An 11,470-nucleotide genomic window follows, 5' to 3' on the forward strand; every position below is an offset into this window, starting at 1 on the left:
TTGACCCTCCAGCTTAAAGCATTAGAGAAGAGAAACAGGGGTAGTTTTGCACCTGTGCCTTGAATATTAAGCAGCATCTAAAATAAGTAACATGGAAGAGATTCCAGATGGTTAGAACAGCAGGCAATGTTTTAGAAAACATGGGTCTTGAATAGGAAACCTTGAATAAAAACTTCCCATTTTGCAATCTGCCCAGTAATTCTTTTTGTCCTTCTCTCTCCAGTGTCAAAGCATATAAATAAATCCAAGTTGTCTTGGAACAAAGATGGTGTTGTTCGTGGAGTCATATATCAGGATGGGAATCTGGTAATCCAGTTCCCAGGTTGGTATGTCATCATTTGCCAACTACAATTTCTCGTGAAATGCCCAGAACATTCTGTTGACCTGAAGTTGGAGCTTCTCATCAACCAAGATGTCAAAAAGCAGACTCTGGTGACAGTGTGTGAGTCTGGAGCACAAACGAAAAACATATACCAAAATCTCTCTCAGTTCTTGCTGGAGTACCTCCAGGTCAACACCACCATATCAGTCAAGGTGGATAAATTCCAGTATGTGGATACAAACACCTTTCCCCTTGAGAATGTGTTGTCTATCTTCTTATACAGTAGTTCAGACTGAACCATTTCTTCTGGCCTTCAGGAAGAAAACCACTCTCTACCATACAGTACTTCATCCATCCAAACACTTGGGCAAAAAGAAAACTCTAGACCAAGCCTGAAACCACAAAGGGTATTAAATATTATGCTTCTCCTTCTGTCTCTTGGAAAGATACAGCTCCAGGGTTTAAAAAACAAACAAACAAACAGTTTTGAGTGAAGTGTTTTTCAAACAGAAAGGAGGGAAGCAAGGCAGTATGTGGGAAAAGCCCCACATGGGCATCAGAAGGGTTGGATTTATGCCCTGGCCCAACCACTAACTGGCTCACTGTGTGACCTGGAGTTATTCCTTTCCCCTCCCTGGAACTCTGGATACATGTCTGGAAAATGAATGGGCTGGATTTGAATCTCTCCAAAATCTCTTCCACCTCAGAAGACCAGGATGTCTTGTCCCAGACCCGTGAATTCAGATTCCAGGTAGAAGCCCCCAGCCAAAGGGAAGGCCCTCGCCTCACGCCAGTATAAATCTGATGGTACTAGTAGGATCTGGCTGCATGTCACCTCAACGGAGTCGGAATTTGGGGAGGAGGTTCAAGGTACATTCCCAAATGAAGTGAACTGTGGGATCTGAAATGTGTAAAAGAAACGACTGCCCAACTGACCATACAAATCTAAGAGGCCTCCTGGAATTTGGAAAGTCTTCTGACCAGGCTTGACTCCATCCAAGTTAAGACTGACAACACATCAACAACATACAACTCTCATTTCCTATAGGGAAGGGCTGTGCATTCAGCAAACATTCCATTGGCGTGCACTGGTCATGGTGATATGGCCATTTGGTCAGGGACCAGCTGCTGTCCTTTCTCACATGATCTCTCTCTGCTCCCTCCTTCAAATGCCTCTCAGGGAGCCATTTCTGTGGAGGGCCATTAAGGGCCCTGAATGTTATTGATAAAGATGATGTCCTTGAACATGGTGAGGACTTCTAAAAAATGGCAACCTCCTCTCCTGATTGGGGTAATTGTGAGATTTTTCTAGCTACACCAACCTACCTTTATATCCATCCATCTTTTCTGGAAGAAGCCCCTTATCTGTTGAAAAGGACCATTGAGCTTGAAGTATAATGCCCCAGAGTTTCTGCTTCAGAAGCAAAAGGGACCCTTTACTGCCATCCAAAAGAATGGAGCAAAATTTGCATTTTTCTCAAGAAAGGTGGCAGGGAAAAGAAAAATGTAGGAAATCAGGAAAGTCTGTCAGAGAAAAACTAGAAAAAGTGTTAAAGAAGAAAAGGAAAAAAAAACGCCAGCAGTGTTGGTATGGATGAGAAGAACTCAAAAAAAACAAAACAGCTGAAGAAAAATTGAAGTCATTTGCTGAGCAATGTGCTATGTCAAACTCCTCCTCAGCCTCCTCTATGAAACATTCAGTAAAGTCTGCATTTCTCCTAATGCTTTCTATGAGTAGATTCTTTGGGAGGAGCGGGCATTGGAAGAGGTGTTGAATTCAGCAAGCCAAGTATGTAATAAACGCAGAGACAGGTTTTGAGGACCCAAAACCAGCAAGTAAGAGAGCACCTGGCATTTGAATTATACCCAAACTCTGAAGGACAAATGAACCTTGCTTAAGCCAACTCCGGCGTTCTTGAGAAGGTATCCACAATCTAAGGTTGTGTGCGCTAAGCAAATTTTCTACTGTCTCATATTCAAGCTTGAGAAAGGTTTCATCTCTCTGAGCAGAGGCACCTGACTTTTATACTTGAGTGGTTCCAGCTCTCAGTCTCTGTCAAGCAATGACCTGCAAGCCAACAGCTGAAGACACAGGTGGCACAGCATTAAGGAGTCCTCTAGCAAGACAAAAAAATAAAGGGGAATAATCATTAGTAACTCAACTGAAAATAATAGGGCATGGATAAGATGGAAAGCTTAAAACCAGATTCTTCTTTTTTTAAAGATTTTATTTATTTGACACACAGAGAGAGAAAGAGAGCCCAGCAGTGGGAGCAATATGCAGAGGGAGAAGGGAAAGCAGGTTGGTCAAGCAGGGAGCCTGATGCGGCGCTCAGTCCCAGGACCGTGGGATCATGATCTGAGCCAAAGGCAGATGCTTAACGGACTAAGCCACCCAGGTGCCCCAAAACCAGATTCTGTTGCTCCCTGAGGGTTAACCAGGCCCCTGGGACTGTGGTAGAATCTGTGCAAGTAAAATAAATAATTCTCTACCTGGGAATGTCTGTCTGTCTCTCTCTCTCTCTCTCTCTCTCTCTCACACACACACACACACACACACACACACACACACACACACGAGTATACTTGCAGAAAGTGTAGAAAAGGGCAAATGCATAAACTCATGAGAAACAAGTCAGTGTAGACAAAATGTGTTCCTGCCCTTGGGGAATTCCTAAGACTTTCCTTCTCCACATTTAGTAACTTTTTGTTCACCCCGTCTGTCTATTACCTACCAATGCCTCCTTAACCTACCCTATTTCCTCTCAGAATTCCCCAGCCACACAAAGGTTGGCTCAGAAGAGGTCCCTGCACCCCCAGGAGGATTGACAGGAACAGGCCTGAAAGGGAGGAAGTGCTGAAGGAAGTTATGCAGAATCTACCAAACAGGAGAGCCTTCTAGAACTTGGATTAGGAGGATTGAGAAGTCAGTCAGTGTCGTCTCTGGAAAGATGCTTGCATTAAGAGGATTGAGAAGTCTGTGTCGTCTCTGGAAAGATGCTGATTGATGAGCTAAGCCAGTGGTTGAATGCATGCCCGACAGCAGGCAGAGACTTGTCAAGTCCTCTTGTGTGGTTAGAGCAGAGCTGGGATTTGAGCTAGCAGTGGAGCCCAACCTCTTGGCTCCCTTCTGCATGATTTCCCACCAGGCTTTACTGGTCTCATTCTGTAGCCTTCCTGTAATTCCTCAGGTCACTTCTTTACCCCTGCCCTGGGGTGGTCCCCAGTATTCGGGGACTTTCTCTGTTCTTCTTTTCCCCCACACAGATCCTCCAAGATTATCATTCAAATGTGAGACTCAGATAGTCTTTGGATTCAGTACATGGGCAAATCACAGAAAAAGGCCAGGACCCCATATGGAAAAGTTCAATCTCTGAGAAACTGAAGAAATTATTTAAAAATAAAAGTTTATTGTTTTAATCTGAATTTATACATATATGTGTGTATATGTAGCTATCTGTGTATGTTTATATCAGTATATGTGTGTACACACACATGTGTTGTACACACATGTGTGTACTATGTGTGTATACACATGCATGTACGTGTCTGTGTGTGTGTGAGAGGGTGTCCCCACTTTCACCTAGTAATTGTTTTCAGGTCATCTGCTTAACCTGCAGTTGGGGAGGAAGCTTTATTCTTGCTCTGGGCATTGCAAAATGTATGTACAGTTGTATTTATTTTTAATTATGAAAAGAACAGAAAGTAGTATTTCTCCCATGCTTCACTTCTTATTTAATAATATTAATATTTTGCCATGTTCGCTTCTGCTTCCTTTTAAAAATAAAACACGGCAGATAGAGTAAAGCCTCACTCCTCCATCCATTTCCCTCCACCCTCCCCAGAGATAGCCACCTAGAAGTTTGCCCAGCCCCTTTACTTGGATAATTTTAGACTTGTTTTCCCATAAGAATATATAGTACAATTTTGTATGGCTTTAACAATTTCAATAAATGAAATTTTTTTCAATAAATGATATCGTACTTCATATCATATTTTGTGACTTGAAATTTTTCAGGTAACATAAATTCTTTGAGATTTTTATAGACTGACACCTGTGGATCTAGCTCACTTGTTTAATTGCGATATCCTATTTCATGGTTTGAATATACTGGATTGGCCATGCTCTTATGGAGGAACACTTAGTTTGCCTCCCGATTTTGCTGCAATGAGCATGTCTTCCTGTACAGCCACCACTCCTTGTTGCCATTTTTCTGTAGAGCAGAAATACTCCCTGAAAATTATAACTATTATTCTAAAGCTACATCCTCTTTTAGCGAGGCTAGACTCCTCTGTGGTCACAGCGCATAAGCTGGAGCTTGGGAATCCAAAAAACTCTTTCCTTCCTTCCTAGAACTTCTGTGCTCTGTACATGCATTCCACACACCAGTCCTGAGGGCCAGTGTGGTGCCAGGCCCCCATGCCAGGTGCAGGTTTTTCCAGAGCATTCTGGGGCTTCTCTTGATCCAGTTCTCTTCCTGGAAAGCAAATGAAAAATACCAGAGTGCAGGAAGATGAGCACAACCCCAAATAGAAAATTCTCCCTCAAGACCGAGTGTCTTTATTTCCTGGTGTCTGTCCCCCACCTTTCTCTTCACACTCCATCCGGTCTCCCTGAATGGCTTACTCAACTTCCCCTTGGCTCCAATGATACTTTCTTGCCCATGACTGCGTAACCTAGATCTCCAGATTTGATTGCTCCTAAAGTTCAACCCCATATATTCAGTGGCTGCTGGGCTCTACCCATGAGTTCTTTCTGAGATCTTGCAACAGAAGATTGGCACTCCACATCTACGGTAGGGACTTAAACGCTTTTTTGGTTGTTTTTGTTTTGTTTTGTTTTTTACCGTGGCTCAGAGGAAGAAATGCTTTATTTGCAAACAAATGTACATTCACACACACACACACACACACACACACACACAAATACACACACACACATACACACACTCACTCACGCACAAACCTAAGACAAAGCTTACATTAAGTAATACTTAACTACTTGTGACTAAAAAAAAAAAAAAAAACTCTTGTCGTGACCATCCGAATTGATTTTTACGATGTTGTCATGAGTCACAACCCACAGTCGGCAAAGTATGATTCTAGCATGACTTTCCCTGCTCCAGAACTTGGAAGGCTTAAAATATACTTTCCTAACTCTCTAGAAGTGTGTTGTCCAAGATGAACAAGATTTTAGCCCATTGTCCAGTCTGCCAGCAAGCCCAGCTGTGGGGGGCGTTTGGTTTTTCTGCAGGTGCATCTGTAGAAGTCCCAGCATTCAGATACTAGGTTGGGAGGCGTGGGGAGTCTGCTGTAGGAACAGGAGCATTCATTCTGCTGACATGATCTATTGGAGTTATGCAGTGGTTCTAGGTCTGACAGCAGTGGTGGCTTCCTGATTATGTGGTTTCCTGTTTGAAACAGCCGTGTTGTGGCTCTAAAGGGGCAGCTTCCTGATTGCAAGATTGTTGAAGAGACAGCAACTACCCTAGCAGCCCCATTGTGAGGGGTAACATTAGAGGTTGTTCCCGAAAGCTCAGCCTGGATTCTCTTCCTTCAGACCTCTTGGCAAGTCTGTAAGCCACCTAATACACTGGCATAAGTGCCTTCCTGCTAACAAGCTGGAGGGACATCTGTTCTCTGCAAATGATCCCTGATGGACACAGTCTCAACATGTGAAGCTGACTTCCCCAGACTCATCCCAAACTTGTCATTATTCCTATGTTTTAAATCTCAAGGATGATCTGAGTCTCTCATAACCCTTCTTTCTTATTTCCCTTTCAATCAACATTTGTTCAGTTCACTTAGTTCTCTTGGGCCCGGGAGCACCATGTCACCTGTCACCATATTACCCCTGTTTCCTGTTACCCTTGTTACCCTATTACTATGTTACCCTTGTCACCACCTAACTCAAAACCTGGATCCTCTTTTACCCCTCACAAATCCCACCCTTAGATGGCACCATCATTCTGGGTACTGAGAACAATCATGGCCACTTTGGAAGCTCTTACATGTTCTGCACTTCTCACATACTCACGCACTCATTTGATCTTAAACAGCTTGGGAGGTAGGTATTCCATTCCCCACATTGCGGACAGTGACATTGAGTCTCTGAGATGTTGAGTAGCATGGCCAGCATCCCACAGCCCATGGGTAGTAGAGCTGGAATTCAAGCCCCGCTGTGTAAACATCCCCACTCCGACATTCCATTCTCCAACCAATGTGGACCCAGGCTTCCTGAAATCTAAGCTCTCTCCTTCCCCATCAAGATCTTTCTTTCTTCTCTGGCTTCACGCCCCTTCCCACTTTATGCCTGATGGTCAAATAACATTGAATTTCTCCCAGTTCCTGAAACCTGTGCTCAGCCTTGCCACTCAGTGTTTGCAAGCTTTCCTCTTTGTGCCTGGAATGCTCATTTCGCTCTCCTTGCCTGGCTGACTCCTGTCACTGTTCCAATCTCCTTGAAGAAGTCTTCCTGACTCTTCTGGCCTCACCTAATACCCTGCAGTCTTCTTCCCCACTTGTCCCATTCTTTAGTACATGATGCCCTTCCCTCTAGCCCTCTCGATACTTTCTTTCCAGCCTCCAAAGGCCTGGAAAGCAGGAATCCTATCAATCTTATTGGGCATTGGGTCTTCACAGCACCGCACAGCTCCTGGGACATCACAGCTGTTCAATAACTATTTCTTAAATGAAAAATCAAAGAAAATCTCTTTAAACACAGGCCACATTCTAAAGGAAAGATACCAAATAAGCTACTCAAAAGAGAAAAAAAAAAAAAGGACTACGAATTCTTTAAAAAGTGTGGAAATGTGAATTGAAAGCCACCTTTTTTTCTTAGAAATGTTTTTTAGCACTCAGGAAAGTAAGACAGCTATTAAAGAAAGGGGATGTTTCCAGATGCCAGAACCTATCTGTGCCACCTGAGAATTTGAAAGGGGGGAAAAAACCAAACCTTCATTTGGTTTATTGAACTGTCTCTATGAGCTAGGTGTAGTATATTTGCCATATAATCTCTCTCCCTCTTGTCCCTATAAGACATTTCTGTGTAGTTCTAATCATTTTGTAGGTGGGTATACTCTCCCTAGATTTTAAATCCAATTTTGGTATACCTTAGAATCAACTGAAAGACTTTTTAATTCCTGGTCCCCAGCAAATAGCCCAGACCAATTAAATTAGGATCTCTGAGGTTCGAGCCCAGGCGTCAGGATTATTTATAAGCTCTCCAGCTTCAAGAGCCAGTGGTTTAAATCCTCATTATCCATACTGTGTCCTGAACCCAGCAGCCCTGCATCACCGGAAAGCCTGCTAAAAATGCAGAATCTCAAATCTACCCAGACCTACTGAAACAGAATATGTATTTTGATAAAATCTACAAGACTGAGATTCATAGACATCTAACAGTTTGAGGGCTACTGGTTCAGACGATTTTCCCTGAAAATCATCTGATGATTTCTCTGAATCCATTAGGCTTCCCTGTTTCTTCCCAGGTGACTTGGGGAAATGGATTCTCCCACCTCTTCTACTCTTTCTGTAGATATGAGGGTCTAGACACTACCATAAGTGTCATTAGGTCACCATGATGGTCTTCTTTTGTAATTATCGCTGAATTTTTAAAAATTGCTTTTGGTCCAGCTCTTTCCCTTGGGTATCTTGGGCAAGAGCTGGGACAAGACTGTAACCAATATGTTGAAAGCTTGGGATGTAGTCTAGAGCAAGGGATGTACTTTCCCTATGGCCAAGGAAAGAGAGAACCACGTCTGGAGGTGGCGGATGGAAATGGCTGGTGTGGAAACCTGGGTTTGAATCATAGCTCATGCAGTGATTAACAGGAGGCTCTTGATGAGTCACGGATGCTCTAAATTTCCTCAACTGTAAAATAAGGAGCATAATCCTTTCCAAAGCTGTGGGAAGAACATACAGTAAGCTTGAAAAGCATACAAATGTGAGGTCTTATATTACATTTAATATCTGCAAAGGAGTTTCACTGCAGGAGAGGAGCAGAAAGAAACTCAAGGGCAAAGACAAGAGGAATGATATTTCCTCAAACTCACCAAAGCCTGCGTCATCTGCATCTGGAAAAACCGGCCATTGGACGAACAAGGTGTTCATGAGGCAAATGCCCAATGAATGCTTTCATACTTCAGGGAAAACTAGCCTGAATAAGCTTACTCAATAGTTGAGCAATGGAGTACTGGGGGTCCCGTCCCTGCATCTTCCTCATGGCCACCTTATTCACACAGTGAAATGTTGGCCTTGGCATGTCTCTTTTTCCACTTAAAGTGGCGTGCCTAGAAGCAAGAATCCACTCAGAGCCCCAGCAACCAGACTGGAGGCTGGCACAGAGTCAGCCCTCAGGAAACGTGTAGACTCACTCACAAGTGAGGTAAGGAATTAACAGCCAAGGGTGTCCGTTAGACTAGTTAAGATCATGCTGAATTGGAGTCTGATCCCCCTGCGTCAACAAAAAGCTCCAAGGGAAAACCAGCTGAGGTGTTTCATCATTCCATTCCCACTGCTGGGCACACAAAGAACATAACTGCCATGACCTTTCTGAGTCCGCCTTCCGCTCTCGCAACTAGTTTCATTTTAACAGCTGGCCGGGTGCAGTCAGCATCAGGCGCAGAAGCAGTCAAGGGAAGAAAGGCCACGACCCGTCATGGGATTGACACATCGCAATGAGGAGAAAGCCAGCAAATGCTTAAGGAAGCTTAATTCCTATGGCCAAAATTACTTTCATACACTCAAATACACAGCCCTTGACTGAACGTGACCTTTTCATTATTGCTCCTTCATCAATTCTGGTGTGTTTACTTAAATAGCTTTATATTACATATTTGCCAGCTCTGACTGAGAGCTTCGTTACCAGGTTCCAGGCATCAAACTGAAGCCTTCAATACTGTTGTCTATTTCATCCTCAGCACTGTTTTATGAGATCAAGAGTGCCATTCCCATGTTAGATGAGGAAACCGAGGCTCAGAGAAATGCATTAGCATGTCTAAGGAGCTGAGAGGCCAGGATTTAATGCCCATGGTCTGACTCCAGATTCACATGCCTAATGACGTTGCACTGTTCCCTCCAAAGCCACTTGACTTTGCACATGTTGATCCCTCTGTCTGCCCCATCCTTGCCCTCCCTTCTCTGCTTGGTTAACCTGACCCCATTCATGAAATCTCAACTCAGACCTTACGGCTCAAGAATCATTCCCAGGCTAATCCTAAGCATCCGATTTCTGCCTTGACATCTCTCTTCTATCTAAACACTTACTACCCTGTACCAAAATTGTTTGATTGTAGGAAAAATGTTTACACATTGTTCACTTTCTGCCAGTATCTATAAAATAAAGTGATTCTCGCTTCCCAGTTATTTTGGTTTGGTCCTGCACCATATACACCCTATCCTGGATACTGGATGGGATATTGCTTTTTGGAGGCCAACAACTCTCCAACCCTGAGCCTTCACACTGGCTACTCCAGAAGTTCTGGTTGTTTCCCCATTGGTCGCAGGCTCCATTTAGTAAAAAATCATGAACTTGATGATACCAATCAGTAGAGGCCTAACTCCACATAGCTAAGAAACATCTCATTTCCCAGTGAGATTTAATTAAGCCTTTCTGTACTTGGGATCTGGCCCAACTCTTCCCAGACCCAAAGAGACTCTTTGGCTAACTCTTCCCCTAACCCAAAGTGCCAACTCATTTCCTGCCCAGAATGAACCACTTCCCAAAATGAGTGACTGTGTGAACATGAATCCCCCCACTCCCACCAGGCCGTCATCTTACCCTATGACCTCAACCTGATAATCACCCAACAGCTTGATATTGGTACCCTTCCCAAAATTTATGTGACTCATTCTTACCTACTACCACTTTGTTGTTCTAGGGCAGTTCTGGATGCACAGTGGGCATTTGATATATATTTGTTGAATAAATGAATGATTGAGTGAATACCATCTTAGATGCTGGTATAGTATTTTAGATCTTACAAAAATGATGATTTCAAGTGACAGGAGAGAATTAAGCTGTTCACTAGGCTGGTAAGGGGCAAAGCTGGGATCCCCTGGCATTATGATTTCTTGTCCAGATTCTACTATATTTGGGGGTCACCAACCTATAGTCTCTGGGGCATCTGCATGTTTTGATAAATGAGGTTTTATTGGAACACAACTGTGTCCATTCATGTACTTACAGTCTATGGCTGCTTTTGTGCTATGATGACAACAAGTGAAGCAATTGTGCCAGAATTCAGAGCAGTCCCCATAGCCTGCCATGCCTAAAATGTTTACTGTTTAAAATGTTTGTAGACTCTGCTATATATTACTGCTGGCTCCATATATGTTCAGATGTACACACTTACATACCATACATCCTAAACTCACCCACAAAAAGAACCATTTGGCCACTGCCTTGACCTGAACCTTTCAATGTTGTCTGTGAGAAATGAATGTGAAGTGTTTTGGAATCATGTAAAGACCATGTCCGTAAGTGCCAAGTAATAAGTTCATGGACTAATGCATGGGCTTTGGCCATGGTAGTATCTACCCTAACAGTATAAAGAAGTGGCACACACAAAAAAGGTCTTAGATTCAAGTCCGCCAAAAGCAATGAGAAGGTATCACTTCCAATAAGACAGGACAGAAAAATCAGGATAAACAGAATATTTTAAAATCACAACTTGGACCCCTTAGCTCCAGGAAATTACTGCACACCATTATAATAGCCCAATGCAGTCTAATTATACATAATAGAGTAGCTGAACTTGAAACAAGGCCTTGTATTTATTATTATTATTATTATTATTATTATTATTTAATCTTGATGATTAAACCTGCCAAGGGCTTCCTGATATCAGAAGTTTAAGTTAAACTTTGAGGACAAAAGGGGGTTTTTGTTGTTGTTGTTGTTGTTAGGAAAAAAGACAAACCATGACAGACTCCTGACTCTAGGAAACAAACCGAGGGTTGCAGAAGGGGAGGTGAGTGGGAAGATGAAGTAACAGCGTGGTAGGCATTAAGGAGGACACGTGATGTGACGAGTACTGGGTATTATATGCAACTGATGATTCATTGAGCACTACACCAGAAACCAATGTTATACTATTATATGTTGGCTAGTTGAATACAAATTTTAAAAAAACATTAATTGACCTT

General features: G+C 43.0%; 1 protein-coding gene across 1 annotated transcript in view; it reads left to right on the top strand.

Moving 5' to 3' along the window:
* Nucleotides 1–4,246, top strand: part of TNFSF8 (TNF superfamily member 8) — a 28,355-nt gene extending 24,109 nt beyond the window's left edge. The window contains exon 4 of the mRNA XM_059410956.1: nt 224–4,246. Coding sequence (XP_059266939.1) covers nt 224–618 — 395 coding nt within the window. The 3' untranslated portion in view covers nt 619–4,246. The remainder of the gene's footprint in view (nt 1–223) is intronic.
* The last annotated feature ends 7,224 nt before the right edge of the window (nt 4,247–11,470 follow it).

This window comes from Mustela nigripes, chromosome 9, assembly GCF_022355385.1.
Source record: "Mustela nigripes isolate SB6536 chromosome 9, MUSNIG.SB6536, whole genome shotgun sequence".
Classification (NCBI taxonomy): Eukaryota; Metazoa; Chordata; class Mammalia; order Carnivora; family Mustelidae; genus Mustela; species Mustela nigripes.